Here is a 24199-nt window from a genome sequence, read left to right on the forward strand (position 1 = left end):
TGAGTTCTTTTTATATTTTAGAAATTAATGCCTTATCAGATATAAAATTTTTAAATATTTTCTCACATTCTGTAGCATTATTCATGATAGCCAAGATACAAAAACAACTTCAGTGTCTGTCAATGGATGAATAGATAAAGATGTGGTGTGTTTATATATGCAGTGGAACATTCAACCATGAGAAAGAGGAAATCCTGTCATATGTGAGAACATGGATGGACCTTGAGGGCATTGTGCTAAGTATAAGCCAGATAGAGAAAGACAAGTACTGTGTATCATTTATATATGGAATCTAAAAACAAGAACAAAAACAAAAAACCCCTCAAACTCATAGAAATAGAGAAGAGAATGGTAGTTATCAGGGGCTAGGGAGTGGGGAAAATGGAGAGATGTTAGTCAAAGGGTACAAACTTTCTGTTATAAGATGAGTAAGTTCCAAGACATTTCTGCAAAGAAGACATCCAATAGCCAACAGACACATGAAAATGTGCTCAACATCACTTGGCATCAGGGAAATACAAATCAAAACTTCAATGAGATACCACCTCACACGAGTCAGAATGGCTAAAATGAACAAGTCAGAAAACGACAGATATTGGTGAGGATGTGGAGAAAAGGGAACCCTCCTACACTGTTGGTGGGAAGGCAAGCTGGTGCAGCCACTCTGGAAAACAGTATGGAGGTTCCTCAAAAAGTTGAAAATAGAGCTACCCTACGACCCAGCAATTGCACTACTGGGTATTTACCCCAAAGATACAAATGTAGTGATCCGAAGGGGCACATGCACCCCAATGTTTATAGCAGCAATGTCTGCAATAGCCAAACTATGGAAAAAGCCTAGATGTCCATCAAAAGATGAATGGATAAAGAAGATGGGATACACACACACACACACACACACAATGGAATATATTATGCAGCCATCAAAAAAATAAAATCGTGCCATTTGCAACTACATGGATGGAACTAGAGGGTATTATGCTTAGCGAAATAAGTCAATCAGAGAAAGACAATGATCATATAATCTCACTGATATGAGGAATTTGAGAAACAAGACAGAGGATCATAGGGGAAGGGATGGAAAAATGAAACAAGACGAAACCAGAGAGTGCAACAAACCATGAGAGACTCTTAATCTCAGGAAACAAACTGAGGGTTGTTAGAGTGGAGGGGGTTGGGAGGGATGGGGTGGCTGGGTGACGGACATTGGAGAGGGTATGTGCTATGGTGAGCACTGTGAATTGTGTAAGACTGATGAATCACAGACCTATACCCCTGAAACAAATAATACATTATATTTTTTAAAAAAAGAGATGAGTATGTTCCAGAGATTTAATGTACAGCATGGTTAATGCTACTTATTATACACTTGAAAGTTGCTAAGAGAGTGGATCTTAAATGTTCTCACCACAAAAAAGAAAAAGGTAATTATGTGATGGGATGAAGTTTAGCTAATACTATGGTGGTAATCATTTTACAATATAAAAGTGTATCAAATCAACGCATTGCACAACTTAAAGTTAATGATATATATTAATTATATTTCAATAAAGCTGGAATATATATATAAATATATACAAATACATATCTATGCACCTTGTGCCAGTATAAAATGAACTGTGAGATCTTGTCCTCAGGGATCATCCAATCTGGGACCTTGTTGTCAGCTATGTCAAGGACACTCTGCTAGCACCCTGGATTCCTTCATGCATCGTCCTTCCCTCCACAGCCCATGCCAGATGCTAACACTGAATTGGCTACAACCCATGCATTGCAGGATGTTGAGGACCACTTCTCCTGTGGTCCTAATGCTTTGTAAGTCTTTCCTAATCTAATAGGACACTAAGTAGGAGTTTTCTTATTGATAACCAAGGCCAAGGGGAAGACGAAAAGTCACCAGGACCATACATTCTAAAGAAAAACAACAAACTCCCCTACACTAATGGCTTACTAAGAAGCAACCAAAGGGGCTCTGTTGCCAGAAACCACTGGCTAGCTTGCAGACTTACTTCGCAGAATGGAGAAAGATTCTGGAATATCACTGGCTTTCTAAGGAGCACCGTGTCTAGGTGAGAATCCCTCCAACTCTGCTATGGAGTCAGGAACTCAGAGAAGGGGAGAGCTGCATGAAGGGGAGATTGCATTCTCTGCCCTCCACCTCCCCCGCCCACTCTCCCACCTGCTCTATAGTGGGTGGGGTTGATGGGTTTCACAGCTTCACAAGTGAATGCAATAGTTCCTTAAATATGTCACTGAAATTTATATTTCTAGGTATGAAAGGAAAGAAATGTGATTTAACCTATGGGCCCTTTGAGGTCAAGTGTAATTTCTTTCTTATACATTTCTAGACATCAATTTTTTAAAAGTGACACTATGAGAAAGCTATTTTAAATTAGATGGTCTATATTAAATAGTTATAAATTTTAAAATGTTGGTTTTCTGGTGAGATCAAATAGTTTGTTACTTCCAGCAAATGCATCAACTGTTTTTTTAAATGGAAATTTCTAATTTAGTTTTTAAATTAAATTATATATGGAAAAATTCATTGTTCCTGATATACCATTCTGAGTTTTGACAAATACACATGGTCATGTAACCATCAAATCAAGATGCAAAACCATTCTGTGACCATCCCCACATTTCTTTGTGCTGCCCTGAGGAATTTTCTTTATGGCACGTAAGATACTGCCTGTTTTCTGACAAGGCAATTTGCTTTAAAGACAAACTCGGGCTTATGTACAGTTGGCAAGTGAAGCAAAATATCCCATAGAGAGTATCAGTGATTCAGAAGAAAGTAGTATCTTTGACTTTATTAGTTTGGATAATGACATATGCCTTCACATAAGAGGTGCTCTAAGCATGTCTATCTTTGAATTCTTCAAGGATAAAGTTCATTGGCTGACCATGGTTTTCTTTTCCTTTTTTTTTTTTTTAAGATTTTGTTTATTTTTTTTGAGAGAGAGAGAGAGCACAAGCAGGGGGAGGGGCAGAGAGAGAGGGAGAGGCAGACTCCCTGCGGAGCAGGGAGCCTGCCCTGGGGCTCCATCCCAGGACACTGAGATCATGACCTGAGCTGAAGGCAGATGCCTAACTGACTGAGCCACCCAGGTGCCCCTGACCATGGTTTTTCAACTGTACCCAACTACAAGATGTGATTACCAAACCTGCCTCTGATGATCAGGTTTATAGTTTCTTTCATTTCCTGGATATTGGGAATTGCCTGCTTCTACAGAATCCCACGGTCAATTCTCCTGCCTATATTGATCTCCATATATTTGATATTTTGCCTCCAGAACCTAACAGGATCTCCTAAGCACTATAAATTTTGGAATATTGGAGAGGAGACATAAATAAGCATGTATCAGCATTTTCCAGCAGGAGTTAATATTCAGAGCTTCTAAATGGACACAATAGGCACCATGTCAAAAGTTCACACATCACCAGTTCAAATACATTGTTCCTCTTGTATATGCCATGTGTGACAAGAGGTTCCACCACAGACTCTCAGAATATCTCATCTTGCAGAAGAGAAAATCACAATGAATTTTACTAATTAGTAAAGTAGAATTTCTTCACACATTCAGGACTCACATAGGGAGGTAAACCATGTTTGTAGACAAAAATTGATAAAAGTTAAAAAAATAGAAATTGTGGTTTCATTAACTTATAATTTTAATTTCATTCCCAAATGAAGAACTTCTGTAACTGAAAAAAATCATCCAATACATATATTTTATATGTGTGTTTATATTTAGATGTGTGTGTGGAAACCTGAGTATTTCAGAAGACATTCATTTGATGAGGTGTGGAGAAACAGTCATGTTTGTAATCTATCTTTTTCATAGTAAAAGACTATAAGGATGCTGGAAGTAATTTGCTCTTACCTATAAAATTTAAACTGCATATATTATTTGACTCAAAATGCAACTTCTAAAAGTCTAGATACAATTGAATGAGCATATAATGACCTGTACAATCATGTTCAATACAACATTGCTAGCAAAAGTATTTAATAACACCTTAAAAGGAATTGTGTATACTTATATGTGTATATACTTATTATTTATTATGATTATGTATATACTTATATGAAGATATACCATTGACTGTTAAATAAAAAAAGATAGTTACAGAGAAATGTCTTTATTTATTCTTCTGTTCCTATTTTTATCTATCCATCTATCATCTATCTATAGCTATCTATTACCTATCATCTTAAAGGTCAATATCTTCAAATCTTTCTCAGCTCTGTCTTCATAAGGCCTTCTTCTTTGTGTGTCTGCATCAAATTTCCTTCTGTCTCTCTTTTATAAAAATACTTGTGATGACATTTAGGGCTCGCCTAGATAATTTAGGTATATAGATATGTATACATAGATATACACATATGTATATGTACTGTGTGTAGTATATATATGTATATAACATAGTATATAAACATATACTGTGTATGTGTGTATATGTACTTAAGTATATGTGCATTTATATATGTGTAGATGTAACATTAATACATATTATTACATATATAATATATGTGTTATATGTGTGTTATTACATATATAGGTACATATACAGATATATACATGCATATAGGTACACATACATGGACACACGTATATATACATAATGTATATATCTATATATACACATATGTATATATTTGTGTGAGATTTTAATATAGTTGGATATTAAATATCTGTACATTTATGCTTATTTTCAACCATTTATGCATATTAAACATTTTCAAGGAAGATAGATATGCATTAAATAATCCATACATTTAACATTCTCTTTCATGGTTAATTTAAAAACTTGTGACCTGTTGTGCAACATAGGGAGTGTCTCCTGCTCTTAACTTCTGCTAATCAATACATGTAAGAGAACTTCAGTTTAATTTCTCCACAAATGTGCCAAAAGGATTTGCCTGCATGAATATCTCTGATGGTGTCTATGTAAATATTTCAAAGGACTAATGTAAACACAATAGTCACTTTATTATGATAAAGGAACATTTTTTGCACTTACCAGATTTTGTACCCTCCCATTAAGTTGGCATGGAACAGTGCTAGATTCAAGGATTCTTTTCTAAATCTTGGCTTTCTTCACTGATTAAAAAAAAAAAAAAGCAGGTTAGATTAGTGTGACAAATATAAGTCTGACACACAACCTATGTACAGACTTTTAATATTTTATCCTTAATATTTATGGCAAGCCTATGAGACAGAAATTATTCTCACATTTAAAATTAGGAAATTGTGGATTAAGGTCTGAATATTGTGTCAAGGTTACTCAGTGGTAGATGGGATTTGAATTTAGGACTTTCACCTGCCAGATCTCTTACCACTGAGCCAGACTGCAAAGCAGATTAGTTAAACAGCTCTGATTAAATCTCTTCCTACTTCAAACCCTGTAGGGTCTTCCACTTCACTTTGAGGTAAAGATCAAATTATCCATCATACAATTCAGGGCACACACTGTCCTCTAGCCCAGGTCCCCAAAGTGGGCCATTCCAATGCTCATCTAGGAACTTTTTTGAACATTTCAGGTTGTACTATAGTTTTACAAGATGTTCCCATTAGGAGAAACTGGTTAACAGGAACATGAGAACTCCCTGCATTAGTCCTTAAGGTTTTAAGAGAATCTCCATTGATCTCAAAATAAAAAGGTTAATACAAATCAAATCTCCAATTAAGTCCTGTGTGCTTCCGGCGTTGCAAAATGCTTAAGAGTCCAAGTTATAATTCCAATTACAATTCCCAAAACTCTTTCTTCTCTTCTTCTTTTGATTCTCCTTTCCTTCCCAACTCAATAGCTTGGAAAGATTTCACATCTCTTCTCTATCTTGGTTTCAGAGCACTATTACCACCTTTCCTCCCCATACTTCTGGATACATCTGATCAAACTATCCCAAATTTGCTGCTTAGAGATCTACTGATAATACATTTGTGAGGCATCTCTCACAGCTATTTTAGAGCCTCTAGGCAGAACACAGAGTACCTCAGCATCTTATCTGCCATGAGCCATCTCACCCCCATAAGCTCCTCACCATCAGATCGATAAAGGAGATTCCTCAGCTGGGTGGAAATAGTTGAGAAGTAAAGTGAACTGAACAGGCACCATCTCTAGAGCTGTAGATCCCTCTCGCCACTGTCTTCTCTGTGTCAGGTGGAAGGGACTCTGTGAAGGTAGCTGTGGTGTGGAGTTTGATGGGAGGACTGCTGTAGGTCAGTCCTTCCTGAAATAATGGTTTCTATTTTCTGATGCAGTCAAATGCTCTGATGAAAAACTTCAGATTCCGAAGTGCATATTTCCATAAATGCAGCCTGGCTCCTTGTGGGCTGAGCCAAGGGTTGGGAGAGTAAACAGCTCCTACTTAAATATACACAGAGGACTTGCCTGGTGTTCCTTTCAAGTCCATACAAGGTCTTCTGTTACCATGTATGTCTTGTTGACACTGTGTGTTGGGGGAAGGAAAAAGGGAATAGTCCACACCAAGTAGGAATCTAGGAAAGTGGAAAAGCTTCTTCACCTATAAGAAAGTTTCATTTGGAAATGGGCAGATTGTCCCTGTACCATATGTTATAACGTCTCTATGGGTTTCTTCCACAGACTTGGTAAAATGTCTTTCTTCTTGACATGGATCAAAGCTGTTTTTATCATTGCCTTGGCATTTCCTCATTATTCTGGTGAGTACATTTTTCAGTCCTGGATGAAGCATTTCCCATATCTTAGAAATGCAGCAAACAACTGCTATTATCTAGAAATGGAGGAGTTTGATTTATAGGATTTATAAATCTTAAACTGGCAAAATGAAACAGAGTATGTTAGAAATACCTTTTAAAATTGCATCAGTGGGTTGCCTAATCTCATTTCCCACCTTAGAGAGTTGGAGACAAAGATGTGGGTTAGGATGAGCAGTACTCAGAATGAACTTGTCTTTTTGTTCATCTATGACTAAAGATATTTACTTTTTTTTTTTCTTTTCGGAGTTCAGATTCCACAGTTGCTAAATGCAGAGTGTGGAAAGTAATGATGTCTTCTATGTCTGACATTCCTTGAAAATCTGATTTGTTGTTCGCCACCTCTGAGTCAAGGCGTTGTATAAGGAAAGAATTCATTTATTCCTCTGCAAACAACCTTACGCTCCTTAAAGCCCAAGGTGGCCCATGAATTTCAGAATAAAGTACCTGTGAGGTAGTGGATAGATCCCTGATATGAGACCTGAATACTAATTAATTAAATAATAATTAATTTCTTCATATTAAGTGACTTTTTGCGAGGCATATGAGTGACACTAAGCAAACCATTGTCTTTTCCAACTAAGATGTCTCATTTATAAAAATGGAAAAAAAATCACAACTATAGTATCTTACAGGAGTGTTTGATGATTATTAAATAATACATAAGATAATTTTCACAGAACGAGATTAATTTGGAATTCTCTTTCTACATCTGAATATATTTTGTGAACTTACTGTTTTGATACTACTATAAAAGGCTCATATCATTATTTGCAGGGTCCTGATTAGGCAATTTGTGTAATATTTTGCTACTAAGAGATGTGGGTACTTTTCACCAGAGACTCTGATGGTTTTCCCCTCTTCCTCTTCTTATTTTTAATGTGTGTTTGTGGCGGTTGGTTGCAGAAACTTCTTTTGAACCTTTATCAGAAATTCGTCAAGTGGTAAGTTAATACTGATTACTTCAGGAATTGAAATGGTAAGCCTTTAATTTTTTTATATTGTAAGTTTTAACAGCAAATTTCCCTCTGTACAACAGAATGATCCTTCAAAAGTAACAAACAAACAGTTTTATTATTACGCTAAGTTCAAGAAACAGAATCTTGCCAGACATACAAAATCATTTGGCATTAAAGACAAGGTAAAAATATCCCATTACTAAAAAATTCCATTACTAGTTATAGCTTTGTTATAGACAAGTGTCTGTTATGGATTAAGGGGTGTTTAAAGTAGAATTGTTTATCTTAGCAAAACAAGAGGATTAAAAAAGCAACAACCCAATTTTTCACTAAATGGTAGATAAAATAATAATTGTCATACATTCACAGAATCAATTATTACATCAAGGTGATGAAAATGAACTATAGGTCTAAACATGTGAATAGATAAAAGTTATAAAGACATTTAAAAAGCAGGTTATGTAAGAATACACACGTTTATTTACATAAATAACCAACACTGTCATCATTAAGCAAATTACATACATATCTATATGGTTATATACACATATACAAACACTCATATGTATGAATTCATACAAGTGTGGTAATAATCTGAAACTAACAGATTATGTAGTAGTAAAACTATTGAGAAAGACAAGGGAGTTATTAAAAATTGTTTTATGATTTCTTGTGGTATGAAATATAGGTGACTTTTAAACTGCATGGGTCCACTTATACACAGATTGTTTTACAGGACAGTACAATCTTCCTTATGATTTTCTTTTTTTTTTTTTTTTTTAAGATTTTATTTATTTATTTGACAGAGAGAGAGACACAGCGGGAGAGGGAACACAAGCAGGGGGAGTGGGAGAGGGAGAAGCAGGCTTCCCGCCAAGCAGGGAGCCCGATGTGGGGCTCTATCCCAGGACCCTGGGACCGTGACCTGAGCCAAAGGCAGACGTTCAACAGCTGAGCCATCCAGGCACCCCTTTCCTTATGATTTTCTTAATATTTTCTTTTCTCTAGGTTTATTGTAAGAACACCCTATATAATACATATAGAAAATATTTGTTAATTGACTGTTCATGTTGTCATAAAGCTTCTGGTCAACAGTAAGGTATTGGTATTTAAGTTTTGGGGGAGTCAAAAGTTATATGTGAATTTTCAACTGTGTAGGGTGGGAAGGTCCATACCTCTAAGACCCTCACTGATCAAGGGTCAACTGAGGAAAATCTGACCCTAGTGTGAGGAGAAGTGGAGGCAGAGTGTCTAAATTATAAAAACACATTTAGCCATTTGTATGTTTTAAAAAAAAAAATAATGTTGGGTTTGTAAAAATATACTAAAAATATTTTATGTGTAAGTGGACTGTGGGTACCTTGATACTTATTTTTAAACCTCAATATAGAATATATTTATTCCATTTTAATGCATGGCATTTTGTATTAAGATAAGGGACATTTTATTTAAAAGTTCATTACTTGATACATTTTATGTTGTCTCTTTGTGTTCAACAGCCAAGCTGTGATGTGTATATACATCAATTACATTTTTGCCCAAGAGAAAAGGATCCAGTCTGTGCAACCAATGGCCAAACTTATTCCAATACATGCGTTTTCTGCAGCGAACAATTGTAAGAACACAAGACTAAATATGGCTCTTCCAAAATAATGAAGAAACCATCATAAAATGATAGGAAAACCCATGTTTTTGATAGCCTAGGCACAGTATATCCAGAAAATAACTACTCTCTCTGTAAAAGCCACAGAAACACACTTGTACCTTTCCCTGAAGTTCTCATTTCTAGAAGCAGTTTTATATTTGACCTCTCAAATATAACTCTGTGGATATTCTGAAAATGTATAAGTCAATTAGTTGAACTTAATTGAATTATTATGATTTACTAATGACAGTCTAGTCACTGATATAATTCCAAAGTCCAGATGATAAGTGGTAGTCTCCATGATGTAGCTGCAAGCTAACTTGGGCATTATTGAGCAAGAAATCCTACTGCTACAGAACTCTGAAATCATCACAATGGGCCCATTCCTGCTAAGAAGGGCTCCTCTGATGCTCCGCTCTGTCTCTTGAACTCCATGACACACTCCAAACCTTTCTTAGAAGCAAGGCATTCTGGAACCTTCCATGTAAACTCCCTTCCTGTATCCTTCACTCAAAAGGAGTTTGCAGTCTTCAAGTGTGGTCAATTTTTCTGAGTCACCATTTTCTATCACAGATATTTCCTCTTCTTTAATCTGAAAATCTCTAATCGTCTCCTGTCTCAGGTCTGTGCAGGTTCCAAGATTGAATCAGGACTGCGTGTGTAGGAAGAGCTAAACTGTCTCAGGTGTGGGGGGAACATGTGCAGTGCAGCAGAGCAAGCAAAGCCCCCTGCTTGTGGCAGAGCTTCTACACATCATCCCATTTTTAAATTCTCCTCGTTGAGGAGCACTTAGTGCAATACCTAGAAATTTTAAATAATTTCTTTTTCTTTCTCTTTTTCTTTCTTTACAGTGAAAGTGGTGGAGCATTTGAGTTTGGTTATTATGGTAGATGCTGATTTTGCCTAAGCTACACATTCCTATGGCTTTTATTGTGATCCAATTTTGTGGTAGATTCTACAACCAATTAGAACTCCCTCATTCAGGGTTTTAAATTCCTAGATAACCGAAGACTTCTATGGTATTAAGATGGAATATCGGATGTTGAAGAATTTTCCTAAGACCCTATGATTGAAAGATTTTTCTTTTCTATGTCCAATTATTCAAAGACAATTGAAAAATTATCTTAATTGTGTGTTTCTTAACATAAAATCTAATGCAATTTAAAATCATAAATATTTCAATGAACACAATGTTCAATAATATTATCCTTTTAAAATACCCTTTCTTTCTTTGGTTGGTTAGTGGGTGAAAGACATGAATACTTTTGGTAACTATAATTAAAGAAATATTTTCAAAGGTGAACAAATAATACATTACTTGTGTATTTATTAAAAATACAGACACTTGGGCTCCTCTTTATCCGAAACAATCAAAACCTCTAGGAGAGGGATCTGGGAACTTGATTCTAAAATGTACTCCAGGTTAATCTTACAATTACAAATGTCAGGCAATATGCACTTAAATTCTAAAACATGGGTCTGTCTATCATTGAATGACTTGGAGAATCTGTTCAAAGATATTGTAAGATTTCTTAGATTTGGAAGAAAAATTATATTATTTCCTTTTTCTCTCATGAATCATTAAAGAGAAAAGTTGGTGATCTTGGGGTGCCAGGCAACTCCACCTTCATCAGGGCAGTCTATCCGTTTGTGGTCCAAGTCCAGTGATTCTCCATTTCTTTCATCTCTCAGCCAACAAGAAACAAGCTTTATTTGGATGGTCATATGTTCATTTGAAGCTTGATTTTAATGGCAGAAATGCAGACTGATTACAAGAAGACAAGTATCAATCTGCTACATTAACAGGCCTGCTCTCCTTTTCACTAAACACTTCCACCTCTAAAAGAGTGATCTATGTGGGAGTTACATATTCATTTACATCTTTAGTATTGATTTTTAATGAAGGTACTGGCATTTAGATTTTTTATCCATTAGAATGTAGACATTAGAGCCACATTATAAAAATGTATTCAGCCACTTTCATAGCCTTTTTCATAATAGAGGACATGTATAAAAAACATTCAGTGAATGCTGGTAAATTTATACATGTATTGCTTTCCCTTTTATTTAACATATTTTTTTTTAAAAATCACTACTATATGTTAAGCCCCATATTAATGGTAGGGAAAAGTTGCTAAGGAAAGCAGATACTACTACTGTCTTCTAGGAACTTTGGGTAGACTACTGGAAGTTAGTATCCATCAACGATGGGAATTCCATCTCTCCGCATGACTGTTTTCTACACAAGCTTTGTGGATCAACTTCCCACATCCCTTCAGTTATGTAACTTAATTCTTAAAGGAATCTTATTAGATGGACATCAGCTCTGTATTTTAGCCATAATGAAAGTGGAACACAGGAAACTGAACATTTAAAATCTGACACTTGATAAGGAAAATACAGTGTTTTCTTGAATTGGGATAAAGTTCACAAAACTTAAAATTTGCCATTTTGAAGCATAAGATTACATATTTTTTCATATACATTCATTTACAGTGTTGTACAACCGTCACTACTATTCCAACATGTTTCCATCATCTACCCCCTCCTCCAAAAAACAACTACATACTTCCCAATTCCCCACCTATCAATTCCTGGCAGCCATTAAACTATTTTTTATCTCTATGAATTTGCCTATTTGGACATTTCACATACATGGAATCCTACAATATATGTATGATTTTCACGTGAAAGTAAATCTACTCATCTATTTATCATATGTTGTCTTTTGTGAATGATTTCCTGAACTTAGCACGGTGTTTTCAAAGTTTAACCACATTGTAGCATGTATCAGTACTTCTTTCCTTTTTATGACTGAGGAATATACCATCTTGTGGCTATACCACACTTTGTTTATCCATTTGTCAGTTTATAGACATTTGGATTGTATCTACTTACTGGCTTTTATGAATAATGCAACTCTGAACATTCTTGTGCAAGTTTTGGTGTGACCATATGTTTTCATTTCTCATGGACATACACCTGCAAGTGGAATTTCATTTGATAACTATCTTTCACACTTTTCAGAAAATGACAAACTGTTTTCCATAGTGGGCACACCCTTTCACATTCCTAGCAGGATTTCGTGAAGGTTCCAATGTTTCCACATCTTCACCAAAATCACAATTGTTTATTTTTTAAAAATTATATTCATCCCTGGGCACCTGGGTGGCTCAGTCAGTTAAGCGTCTGCCTTTGGCTCAGGTCATGATCCCAGAGTCCTGGGATGGAGTCCCACATCAGGCTCCCTGCTCCATGGGGAGCCCGTTTCTCCCTCTGCCTCTCTCTCTCATGAATAAATAATATCTTTAAAAAATTATATTCATCCTAGTAGATGTGAAGTAGTATTTAATTGTGACTTGATCTGCATTTCCCTTATGATTAACAGTGTTGAACACCTTTTCACATGCTTATTGGACATTTGTGTATCTTCTTTGGAGAAATGTCTATTCAAATCCTTTGCCCATTTTTAAATTAGATTTTTGTCTTTTTTATTTTTGAATTGGTATTGTTCTTTATATAGTCTAGAGAGTAGAGTAAGCACATTGACTTACAAATGTGCCTTTATTCCATTTTGGGGTTGTCTTTTTTAATTTTCTTGATAGTGTCCTTTGATGCAACAATTTCTTTTTAATTTCATGAATTCCAGTGTATTTATTTTTTCCTTTGTTGCTTGTGCTTTGGTGTTATATGTAAGAATTGCTACCTAATCCCAGTTCGTGAAGATTTGCAACTAGGCTTCCTTCTAAGAGTTTCATAGTATTAGTACTGGCATTTAGATTTTTTATCCATTTTGAGTTCATTTTTATATATTGAATGAATCATGGGTACAGTTATACTTTTGCATGTGGCTATCCAGTTGTCACAGCACCATTTGTTGATAAGACTAATCTTTTGGCTTTTAATTTTCCTGGAACTCTTTTTTTTATTTTTTTAAATTTATGTTATGTTAATCACCATACATTACATCATTAGTTTTTGATGTAGTGTTCCATGATTCATTGTTTGCGTATAACACCCAGTGCTCCATGCAGGACGTGCCCTCTTTAATACCCATCACCAGGCTAACCCATCCCCGCACTCCCCTCCCCTCTAGAACCCTCAGTTTGTTTCTCAGAGTCCATAGTCTCTCATGGTTCGTCTCCCCCACCGATTTTCCCCCCTTCATTTTTCCTTCCTGCTATCTTCTTCTTCCTTTTTTTTTTTTAACATTCCATTAATTTTTTATTTCTTTTCTGATTTCTTGGTTGACTCATTCATTGTTTAGTAGCATGTTATTTAACCTCCATGAATTTGGGGTCTTTCCAGATTTTTTTCTTATGGTTGATTTCTAGAATTGTAGTCAGAAAAGTTGTGAGATATGACTTCAATCTTTTCGAATTTGTTGAAACTTGTTTCGTGGTCTAACATGTGATCTATTCGGAGAATGTATCATGTGCAGTTGAATAGAATATGTATTCTGTTGTTTTAGGATGAAATGTTCTGAATATGTCTGTTAAATCCATCTGTTCCAGTGTGTCATTCAAAGTCACTTTCCTTGTTGATTTTTTGCTTAGATGATCTATTGGTGTAAATGGGGTGTTAAAGTCTTCTACTATTATTGTATTAGTATTGATTAGTTCCTTTATGTTTGTTACTGTTTTATGTATTTGGGTGCAAAATGTTTACAATTGTTATATCTTCTTGTTGGATTGTCCCCCTTTATTATTGTCTAGAGTCCTTTATCTTTTGTTTTAAAGTCAATTTTGTCTGATATAAAGATTGCTACCCTGGCTTTCTTTTGACATGCATCTGAATGATAAGTGTTTCTCCATCCCCTCACTTTCAATCTGCAGGTGACTTTAGGTCCAAAATGAATCTCTTGTAGGCAGCATATAGATGGATCTTATTTTTTTAATCCACTTTGTCACCCTATGTCTTTTGATTAGAGCATTTAGTCTATTTACATTCAAAGTAATTATTGATATGTATTCATTGCCATTTTGCTACTTGTTTTGTGGCTGTTTTTGTAGTTTTTCTCCGATCCTTTCTTCTCTTGCTCTCTTTCATGGTTTGCTGGCTTTCTTTAGTGATATAGTTGGATTCCTTTCTCTTTATTCTTTGCATATTTATTATCGGTTTTTGATTTGTGGTTACCATTAGGTTTGTATATAATATCTTCTGCCTATAGCAGTCCATATGAAGTTGACGGTCACTTAAGTTTGAACCCATTCTTTACTGCTCCTCCTCTCCCCCATCGCCACCATGTTTTAGGTATATGGTGTCATATTTTACATAGTTTTATTTTGTGAATCCCTTGACTGATTTTTACAGATATACTTATTTTTACTGCTTTTGTGTTCCTTGCTTTTCATGCTCTCACTTATGATCTTTCCTTTTCACTCAAAGAGTCCCTTTTAATATTTCTTAGAGGGCTGGTTTAGTGGTCATGGACTCCTTTAGTTTTTGTTTGTCTCTTTATCTTTCCTATTCTGAATGATAGCCTTGCTGGATAGAATATTCTTGGCTTCTGAGTTTTCCCTTTTAGCACTTTAAATATATCATGCCACTCCTTTCTGGCCTGCAAAGTTTCTTCTAAAAAATTTGCTGAGAGTCTTAGGGTTTCCCTTGTATTAACTGCTTTCTCTTACTACTTTAAAATTTGTTTCCTTTATCACTATTTTTTGCCATTTTAGTTACTATGTGTCTTGGTGGGGATCTCCTGGTTTTGATTTTGTTGGGGAATCTCTGTGCCTCCTGGATCTGGATTTCTGTCTCCTTCTCTAGATTAGGAAAATTTTCAGCTATTATTTCTTTAAGTTTTCTGCCACCTTTTCTCTCTTCTTCTGGGATCCCTATAATGCAAATGTTATTATGCTTGACAGAGTCACTGAGTTCTCTAAGTCTCTTCTTATTTTGCATAATTCTTTTTTTCCTCTTTCTCAGCTTGACTACTTTCCATTACTGTGTCTTCCAGGTAATTCATTCCTCTGCTTCCTTTAGCCTGTTATTTATTCCATCAGCTGTATTTATTTCATTTATTGTGTTCTTCTCTCTGATTGGTTCCTTTTATCTCTGTGTAAGGGTTTCACTGATGTCCTCTATTCTTTTCTCAAATCCAGTGAGTGTTTTTATGATCATTGAATTCTTTAAATTCTCTATCGGGCATATTACTTATCTCAGTTTTGCTTGTGATTTTGTCCTATTCTTTCAATTGGGACATGTTCCTCTCCTCATTTTTCCTAATTCTCTGTCTGTTTCTCTGTGTTAGGAAAGTCAGCTACTTCTCCTGCTCTTGAAAGTAGTCGGTGGGGCACACACTTTTAAAAAGGTGGCACTGGTCCTTTTTCACAGGGGATATGCAGCTGCTGTGGAGACCAGGGCCAGCCAGAGCTGCTCCACAAAATGCGCCAGACCTGAGCTCTTTTAGAGCTGAGTGCAGCTGATTTTTACTGGTTGGAAAATCTCACAAAATTCAGTGCCTCTGCTTTCCAAAGCCAAAAGCTATGGAGATTCATTTTCCCCATGCAGGCTCCCTGGTGTGATAGTCTGTTTCTTGCCCTTTCTCCACACTCCTAGTTCCCTCCGTCCTGTGGCCAGACCTGCAGGTTTTAACTCCCCATCCTATCTCTGCCCTTCTTACCCTCTTCAATGTGGCCTCTTCTCTACTTTTAGTTGTGAAGTTTGTTCTGCCAGTCTTTGGGTTGCTTTCTGTGTTATTTGCACTGATGTGGGTGTTATATAGTTCTGTCTGTGGGGATAAGGTGAGTTTAGGGTCCTCCTATTCTGTCATCTCTCCCAGATATTCCGATTTATGTCTTTTGATTGGGGAGTTTAATTTATTCACATTTAAAGTAGCTACTAATAGTGAAGAAATTATTTTTGCCATTTTTAATTTGTTTTCTCTATATCTTATAGCTCTTTTGTTCCTCATTTCCTTCTTTATTGCTTTCCTTTGTGTTTAGTTGATTTTTTGTAGTGACATACTTTAATTCCCTTTTATTTTCTATGTATATTCTATAGAAATTTTCATTGTGGTTACCATCAGAATTACACATGACATACTATAGTTATAACATAAATATACTATTGTTTTTTTTTAAGTTTTTATTTTAATTCCAGTTATTTAACATACTTGAATATACTATTGTTATAAAAATCTATTTTAAATGGATAACAACTTAACTTCAATTGCATAAAGTTTACTCCATTGCAGGTCTGCCCCCTCACTTTATTTTATTGATGTCACAAATTCTATCTTTTTATATTGCCTATCAATGAACATAAATTTAAATTAATTTTTATGCTCTAGGATTTTTAAATCCTATAAAAGAATCAAAAGTGGATTTATGGACCAAAATTAAAATAATATGGGGTTTTATAATTGTCCATGCATTTACATTTACTGGAGAACATTTTCATATCATTTTGAGTTATTGTCTATTGGCCTTTCACTTCAAATTGAAAGTCTCTCTTTATCATAATTTTTTGTAGGATAGCTCTAAAGGTAATGAACACCTTCACCTTTTGTTTCTCTGGGAATGTCTTAATTTCCTCCCTCATTTTTTTTTTTATAATTTTTTTTTTTTTTAGATTTTATTTATTTGAGAGAGACAGAGACAGTGAGATAGAGAGCACAAGTGGGGAGGAGAGGGAGAAGCAGGCTCCCCACAGAGCAGGGAGCCCGATGCAGGACTCGATCCCAGGACCCCGGGATCATGACCTGAGCCGAAGGCAGATGCTTAACCAACTGAGCCACCCAGGTGCCCTCCTCCCTCATTTTTGAAGGACAATTTTGCCAGAGGTAGAATTCTCACTTGGCAGTTTTTTGGTTTTTTTTTCACACCTTAAATTTATCATCCACTCTCTTCTGTCCTGCAAGATTTCTACTGAGAATTTCTGGTCCTAATTCCTGCTGACAAATACATAGAAGAAGGGAAGTCCAATGTATAGAGTATAAGCATCTTTCCTGCAGCTTCAGTTCTAGGCCTCAGTTTGCATTTTCCTCAAATACCCTGCACCAGAAGGCTTGGTCTGCCACAGGCATTTTTGATGGTGTCTATGTAAATAACTCAAAGAGCTAGTGTAAGCATAATATTCAGTTTACTATAAAAAAGGAGTATTTTCTCTACTTGTGAGATGTGGGTTCTTCAATTAACTGACATAACATAAAAAAAACTAAAATAAATAAACCAATACCAAACAAAAAAAAATTTGGCACAAAACATTACTAGTCTCAAAGTTTCTTTCTAAATCCTGGGCTTCCTCACTGCTAAATATAAGACATAGGATTAAGGTGGCAAATGCCTACCAAACACACAACTTAACTGCAGATAGTTTAAATGTTTTATCCCTATTCATCACACATATATAAGATAGACACTATACTTCTCATATAAAGAAAACTGTGGATTCAAACTTTATGATTGAATATTGAGTCAAGGTTACTCAGTAATAGATAGGATTTGTACTTGGGTTTTTCAACTGCCAGAGCTCTTTCCACTGAGTCAGACTGAAGAAGATTAGTTAATAAAGGAGAAAATAATAATGAATAAATCGCTCCCTTTTCTTTTTTTCTTTTTAAAGATTTATTTGAGAGAGAGAGAGTATGAGCAAGGGGAGGGGCAGAGGGAGAGGGAAACAAGCAGACTGCCAGCTAAGCAGGGAGCCTGACACTGGGCTTGATCCCAGGACCCTGAGATCATGATCTGAGCCAAAACCAAGAGGTGGACGCTCAACCAACTGAGCCATGCAGGTGCTCCTCCCCCTTTTCTTTAAAAGCCTCCAATGTCTCTCAAATATCTCTGATGGAAAGAACAAATTTTTACCATATAATTTAAGGCAGTGTCCCATCCTGTTTCAACTTCATTCCCCAGAGTTCTCTCTCCTGCTCTAAAAAAATGAGTTCTGGAGACCTAACACACAGGATAGTTATTATAGTCGACAATACTGTTTTATAAACTTTAAAGCTGCTAGGAGACTAGATTTTAATTGTTCTCACAAGAAGAAGAAGAAAAGAAGAAGAAGAAGAAGAAGAAGAAGAAGAAGAAGAAGAAGAAGAAGAAGAAGAAGAAGAAGAAGAAGAAAAGGGAGGAGGAGGAGGAAGATATTTAAGTGATGTGATAGAGGTGTTAGCTAATACTGCATTGGTAATCATATTGCAATATGTTAATGTACCAAATCAACATGTTGCTCACCTTAAATTTACACAATGTTATATGTCAATTATATCTCAATTACAAAAACATATTTGCATCCTGTCCTCTTAAGTTTCCTTAAACCTGGCTGCCCTTGAGACTCATCTGGGAGCTTTTACAATGTACTAATGCCCAGGATGAATCTACTAACAATCAATTCACAATTTTGACTGCAGGACAGGATTTTCATACTCTTGAAGTTTCCCATGTAATTCTAGTATGCTTGTAGTTTTTTTTTTTTTAATATTAAATGCTTAGGTCATTAATTATCTAATTATCATTCCCAAACTTTTCTTTTTCCTGCTTGATCCTCTTGTCCTTTTTCCACTCACTTGCTTGGAAAGCTTTCACATACCTTCTTTATCTTAGGATCTGTGATGCTTCCCCATACCTCTGGGGATCAAGTTGTCCTCAAATTTTCTGTTTAGGAAGATCTATTGAGAAGTATGTGTGACCTACTTTACAGCCCCAAAGAAGGACAAGAATATCTCTGTGTCTTATCTGCCTTGGGCCATCAATCTTACCCCATCAATCTCCTCAACAGCAGACAAATAAAAAAAACTTATCTGGAAGGAGATGGCTGAGGAGGAAATGTGAACAAGGTAGCCATAGTCTCCAGAGCTGTTGACACCACTCCCTATTGTCTCTCTGTGTCAGGTGGGTCATGTGGGAGATCTAGGGAGGTGGCCCTGGTATGTAGCACTGCTATGAAGATTGCTCCAGGTCTGTCATTCCAGAGATATCTGTTCCTATTTCCTGAGGAAAATAACTGAGATTCAAATGTGTAGTTTTTAAAAAATGCAGCCAGGCTTTTTCTGAGCTGACTATAAGTTGGGAGAATAATCTCAGTCCTCCCATTTTGTTAATCGATATTTTGGAGGGCTTTCTTGTATATCTTTTGGGGGTGGGGGACTTCCAAGTGATGAGACTTTATGTTTTACTGAATCATAGGGTTGTAGGAAGGTAAAAGGGAATAGTAATCTAGGAAGTTGGAACAATTCCTTTAGAAGTAAGAAACATTTGAAAACTGGGTCTTTAGGGAATCCAATTTAGCATGTATCAATGTTACAAACGTTCTTAAAGGTTTCTCTCACAGACTTGATAAAATGTCCCTCTTGTCATCAAGAATCAAAGTTTTTTCATCATTGCCTTCTTATTTCCTTATTATTCTGGTTAGTAAATTTTTATTCCTGAGTGAAACACTACATATCCTAGGAAAAAAATGCAGGAAGCAACTGTTATAATTTTGGAAAAGAGAAAATGATTTTATGGAGTTTGGAATTCATAAACCAGTAAAATGAAACAGGCACAGCTTTAAATTACTTTCATTATTCTCATTTTCCACATTAGAGAAGTTGCAATGGAATGGTAGATTACAGTAGGCAGTAGTTTTTAGGTCTTTGTTCATATGTAACTCAAGAACTTCAACTAAATTCTTTTTCCTTTCTGGGCCCAGATTTCATGATTACTAAGTGCAAACTGTAGGAAGAATGATGTCTTCTAGGTCTGACATTCCTTGACAATCTGATTTGTTGTTTGCCAGCTCTGAGTCTACTAAGTTAAGGCTTTGTGTAGAGGAGAATTCATTGATTCTTTTTTTTCTAACAACTTATCTACTGATGAAGCTCAAGGTTGTCCATGAATTTAAGAATAAGGTAGTTATGAGGTATCAGTTGGAGCCCCCAAAATAGGGCAAAGTACTGCTTAATTTTTCCTACTTAAGTAAATGCATGCAAAGCATTTTCTTCCTTGACACTAGGATAGCTCCTTTAAAAATTTATATAAAAAATAATATCTTCAAGCAGAGTATGAGGTGTTATTAAGAAATAGCATACACACTGATTTTCCACATAGCTAGATTAATTTGGAAATTAAATTTTTAAAAGATTTGTCTCATTATAAGTTTTTTTTAACTACTGCCACAAAATTCTCATTTATTATGTGCAATGAGTAGGCAATTTATGTCAATTTCTGTTGCAAATAGATTTCGATGCCTCTTACCAAACTATGTTTTTTGTTTGTTTGTTTGTTTTTAACTTTTTCTTCTCTGCTTTGGTTGCAGAAAATGGATTTGTAAAACCATCCAAGAACAAGGTTTCAGTAAGTTATTACTGATTGATTTGGAAGTAAAAAAGATAAAATTTTAACCTTATTTTATTGAAAAATTTAACACTAAATTTACCAAATATACAACAGAATGAGGTTTCAAAATTTAAAAATATTTATATTTTTATTATACTAAATTCAAGAAATATAATCTAGCCAGCAATACAAAACCATTTGCCACTACCTACCTTATTATATAAGATGATAAAATGCATATTCTTCTATCCCAAGATTCTATTCATTGGCAATAAGATGCTATTGTGAACAAGAATCTGAGAAAGAGGACACCTGGGTGGCTCAGTCGGTTAAGTGTCTGCCTTTGGCTCAGGTCATGATCCTGGGGTCCTAGGATTAAGTCCCACATCGGGCTCCCTGCTCAGCGGGGAGCCTGTTTCTCCCTCTGCCTCTGCTGATCCCCCTCCTTGTGCTCTCTCACTCTCTCTCTGTCAAATAAATAAATAAAATCTTTTTTAAAAAAAGAATCTGAGAAAGAGAAAAGCGTGTTGGAGTAAAATTATACATCCTCATAAAACAAGTTAAAAAAATGAACTACCAAATGATCAATTTAATGTTAAAAAATAATGACTTCCATATATTCACATAGTAGAATATTACATTGAGATGAAAATAAATGAACTATAGTTCTAAACAATATCAGCATATATATAAGATCACAAAGGAATGTAAAGAGCAAGTCATATAAGAATATATGTAGTACTGTTTTCTTTGTATAAATTACTAAGATACCCTAAACATATATATGAATACATGTATAAATTTGAAATGTATAAATATTGACAGTTAGTGAATATATTTATTGATATGTGGTGAAATTACAGAGGAATGCAGGAAATAATCAACAGAAAATTCAGTTTGGTGATTTCCTCTGGTGAAGGGGGTTGAAGGAGATGTGATCTGCTAGGGAAGATCATGAGTGTGGGTATGGATTTGCGACATAATAAAAATACTTATGCCAATTACTTGGCCTTTATCTTAGTAGAGGGTTTATATATTTAAAGAAATGGTAATTTTTAAAACTTTCTCCTGGGTTGTATGTACACAGATATTTGTCTTTGTACCTATATATTGATTATATTTACCCTATTGTGTATGTATGACATTTCATATAAAAATGAATATTATTCAAATGTTCATTATTCAGTAAACTTATGTTGTCTTTCTGTTTTACAGTCAATATGTGAAGTGTATGATAATCCGGCACAAATTTGCACCAGAGAATATTATCCAGTCTGTGCAACCAATGGCTAAACTTATTGGAATAAATGTGTTTTCTGCCTTGCCGTGATGTAAGACTGCAGTAGCAAATGTGTGCTTTCTAAGTAATGAATTGCCAATTACAAAATCTTAGTACATCTATGTTGCTGATACTCTAAATACAGAATACACAGAAAATAACTAATATTTCTGTAAAAGTCAAGGAAACACACTTGTATCATTCCTTGAAATTCTTATTTCTAAAAGTTTCATGTTTGAGCTCTCAGACCATAATCATGCTGTTCTACAAACATATAAATCAATTAATTTAACTGACTATGAATTACTAATGACAGATGCGCAACCAATATGACATAATTCCAAAGCTCTGATGCTATTCAGTAGATCTCTGCTATACTCTAAAATCCATCAAATGAGCCTACTCATGCTGGAAAGAAACCCTCTGATGGTCAGGTTTGTCCCCTAAACTTCATGAGGACCTTTCAAACCTTCCTCAGACTGCAGAGCATTCTAGTACACTTCCACCAAAACTTTCTTCCCTTTCTCCTTTACCCTGAAGGAATTTGTGGTCTAATGGCTCTGCCAAGCTTTCCTGCCTTGTCCACATTTTTTTTCTCATATTTACAATCCCAACAGTCACCTGTTTCTCAAGAACCGCTCTCACAATCCCTAATCCTTTCCTTTCTCAGGCAAGAGCTGGTTTCCAGCCTGAAGGCAGGGTTGAGCAAGTAGGAGGGGTCAATATCCTCAGAGCAGGGGTGCCTGGATGGCTCAGTAGGTTAAGCCTCAACTCCTGATTTCGGCTCAGGTCATGATCTCAGGGTCATGATCTCAGGGTCATGATCTCAGGGTCATGAGACTGAGTCCCACATTGGGCTCAGTGCTGGGCATGGAGCCTGCTTGGGATTCTCTCTCTCTCCCTCTCCCTCTGCCCCCCACCGCCACCCCCCACCCTGTGCATACTCTCTTGCTCTCTCTCTTAAAAAAAAAAATCCCCATAGCAAAGATCGGCCGGCTTAGGAGCAGGTGGGGCCCAGAAGTTTCTAGAAGTGAAGCACAGTGTCTCCCTGGAGTCCACGTTCCAGACTTCTTCATGAAGAAGCATCTTGTGCATTTCTCAGGAGTTTAATGTGTTCTTTTAATTATTTCTTTTTTCTTTCTCTTCCTTTCTACAGAGAAAATGGTAACAAATGTAAATTGTCTCATTTTGGTAAATGCTGACTTTTGATGGAGTTATATTTTTGTGGGGATTTTATTGTAATCCCATTTTGCAGTGGCTTCTACAGACAATTAGAGTTTGTAAATGGAATCATTTCTCTAATTTCTCTTTCCACAGTTGCATTGTTAGTGTGTAAGAAAGCAACTGATTTCTGTGCATTGATTTTGTATCCTGCCACATTACTGAATTGCTGTGTGAGTTCTAGTAATTTGGGGGTGGAGTCTTTTGGGTTTTCCACATGAAGTATCATGTCATCTGCAAAAAGAGAGAGTTTGACTTCTTCTTTGCCAATTTGAATACTTTTATTTCTTTTTGTTGTCTGATTGCTGTTGCTAGGACTTCTAGTACTATGTTGAACAATAGTGGCGAGAGTGGGCATCTTTGACGTGTTCCTGATCTTAAAGGAAAGGCTCTCAGCTTTTCCCCATTGCGGATGATATTCGCTGTGTGTTTTTTGTAGATGGATTTTATGAACTTGAGGAATGTTTCCTCTATCCCTATACTCTGAAAAGTTTTAATCAGGAAAGGATGCTGTATTTTGTCAAATGCTTTTTCTGCCTCAACTGAGAGGACCATATGGTTCTTCTCTCTCCTCTTATTAATGTGTTCTGTCACATTGATTGATTTGTGAATGTTGAACCACCCTTGTATCCCAGGGATAAATCCCACTTGGTCGTAGTGGATGGTCCTTTTAATGTATTGTTGGATCCTATTAGCTAGGATTTTGTTGAGAATTTTGGAATCCATATTCATCAGGAATATCGGTATGAAATTCTCCTTTTTGATGGGGTCTTTGCCTGGTTTGGGGATTAAGGTAATGCTGGCCTTATAGAATGAGTCTGAAAGCTTTCTTTCTGTTTCTTTTTTTTGAAACAGCTTCAGGAGAATATGTATTATTTCTTCTTTGAATGTTTGGTAGAATTCCCCAGGGAATCCATCAGGCCCTGGACTCTTGTTTTTTGGGAGGTTTTTGATCACTGCTTCAGTCTCTTTACTGGTTATTGGCCTATTCAGGTTGTCAATTTCTTCCTGTTTCAGTCTTGGTAGTTTATAGGTTTCCCGGAAGGCATCCATTTCTTCCAGGTTGCTTAATTTATTGGCATATAGTTGTTGATAAT

General features: G+C 35.8%; 1 protein-coding gene across 4 annotated transcripts in view; it reads left to right on the plus strand.

Moving 5' to 3' along the window:
- Window positions 1-22021, plus strand: part of LOC123863624 (sperm-associated acrosin inhibitor-like) — a 115209-nt gene extending 93188 nt beyond the window's left edge. For 3 of the 4 annotated variants that reach the window (XM_064596698.1, XM_054504081.2, XM_054504085.2), the window contains 6 exons: window positions 6610-6686; window positions 7647-7684; window positions 7780-7881; window positions 9199-9314; window positions 20583-20620; window positions 21818-22021. In XM_064596698.1, the coding sequence (XP_064452768.1) occupies window positions 6620-6686; window positions 7647-7684; window positions 7780-7881; window positions 9199-9314; window positions 20583-20620; window positions 21818-21828 (372 nt within the window). In that variant the 5' untranslated portion in view covers window positions 6610-6619 and the 3' untranslated portion in view covers window positions 21829-22021. The remainder of the gene's footprint in view (window positions 1-6609; window positions 6687-7646; window positions 7685-7779; window positions 7882-9198; window positions 9315-20582; window positions 20621-21817) is intronic. The other variant, XM_054504086.2, reaches the window with a different exon arrangement.
- Window positions 22022-24199: the final 2178 nt, after the last annotated feature.

This window comes from Mirounga angustirostris, unplaced genomic scaffold, assembly GCF_029215605.1.
Source record: "Mirounga angustirostris isolate CCGP_5_RB_7025 unplaced genomic scaffold, mMirAng1.0.hap1 SCAF_7, whole genome shotgun sequence".
Taxonomy (NCBI): Eukaryota; Metazoa; Chordata; class Mammalia; order Carnivora; family Phocidae; genus Mirounga; species Mirounga angustirostris.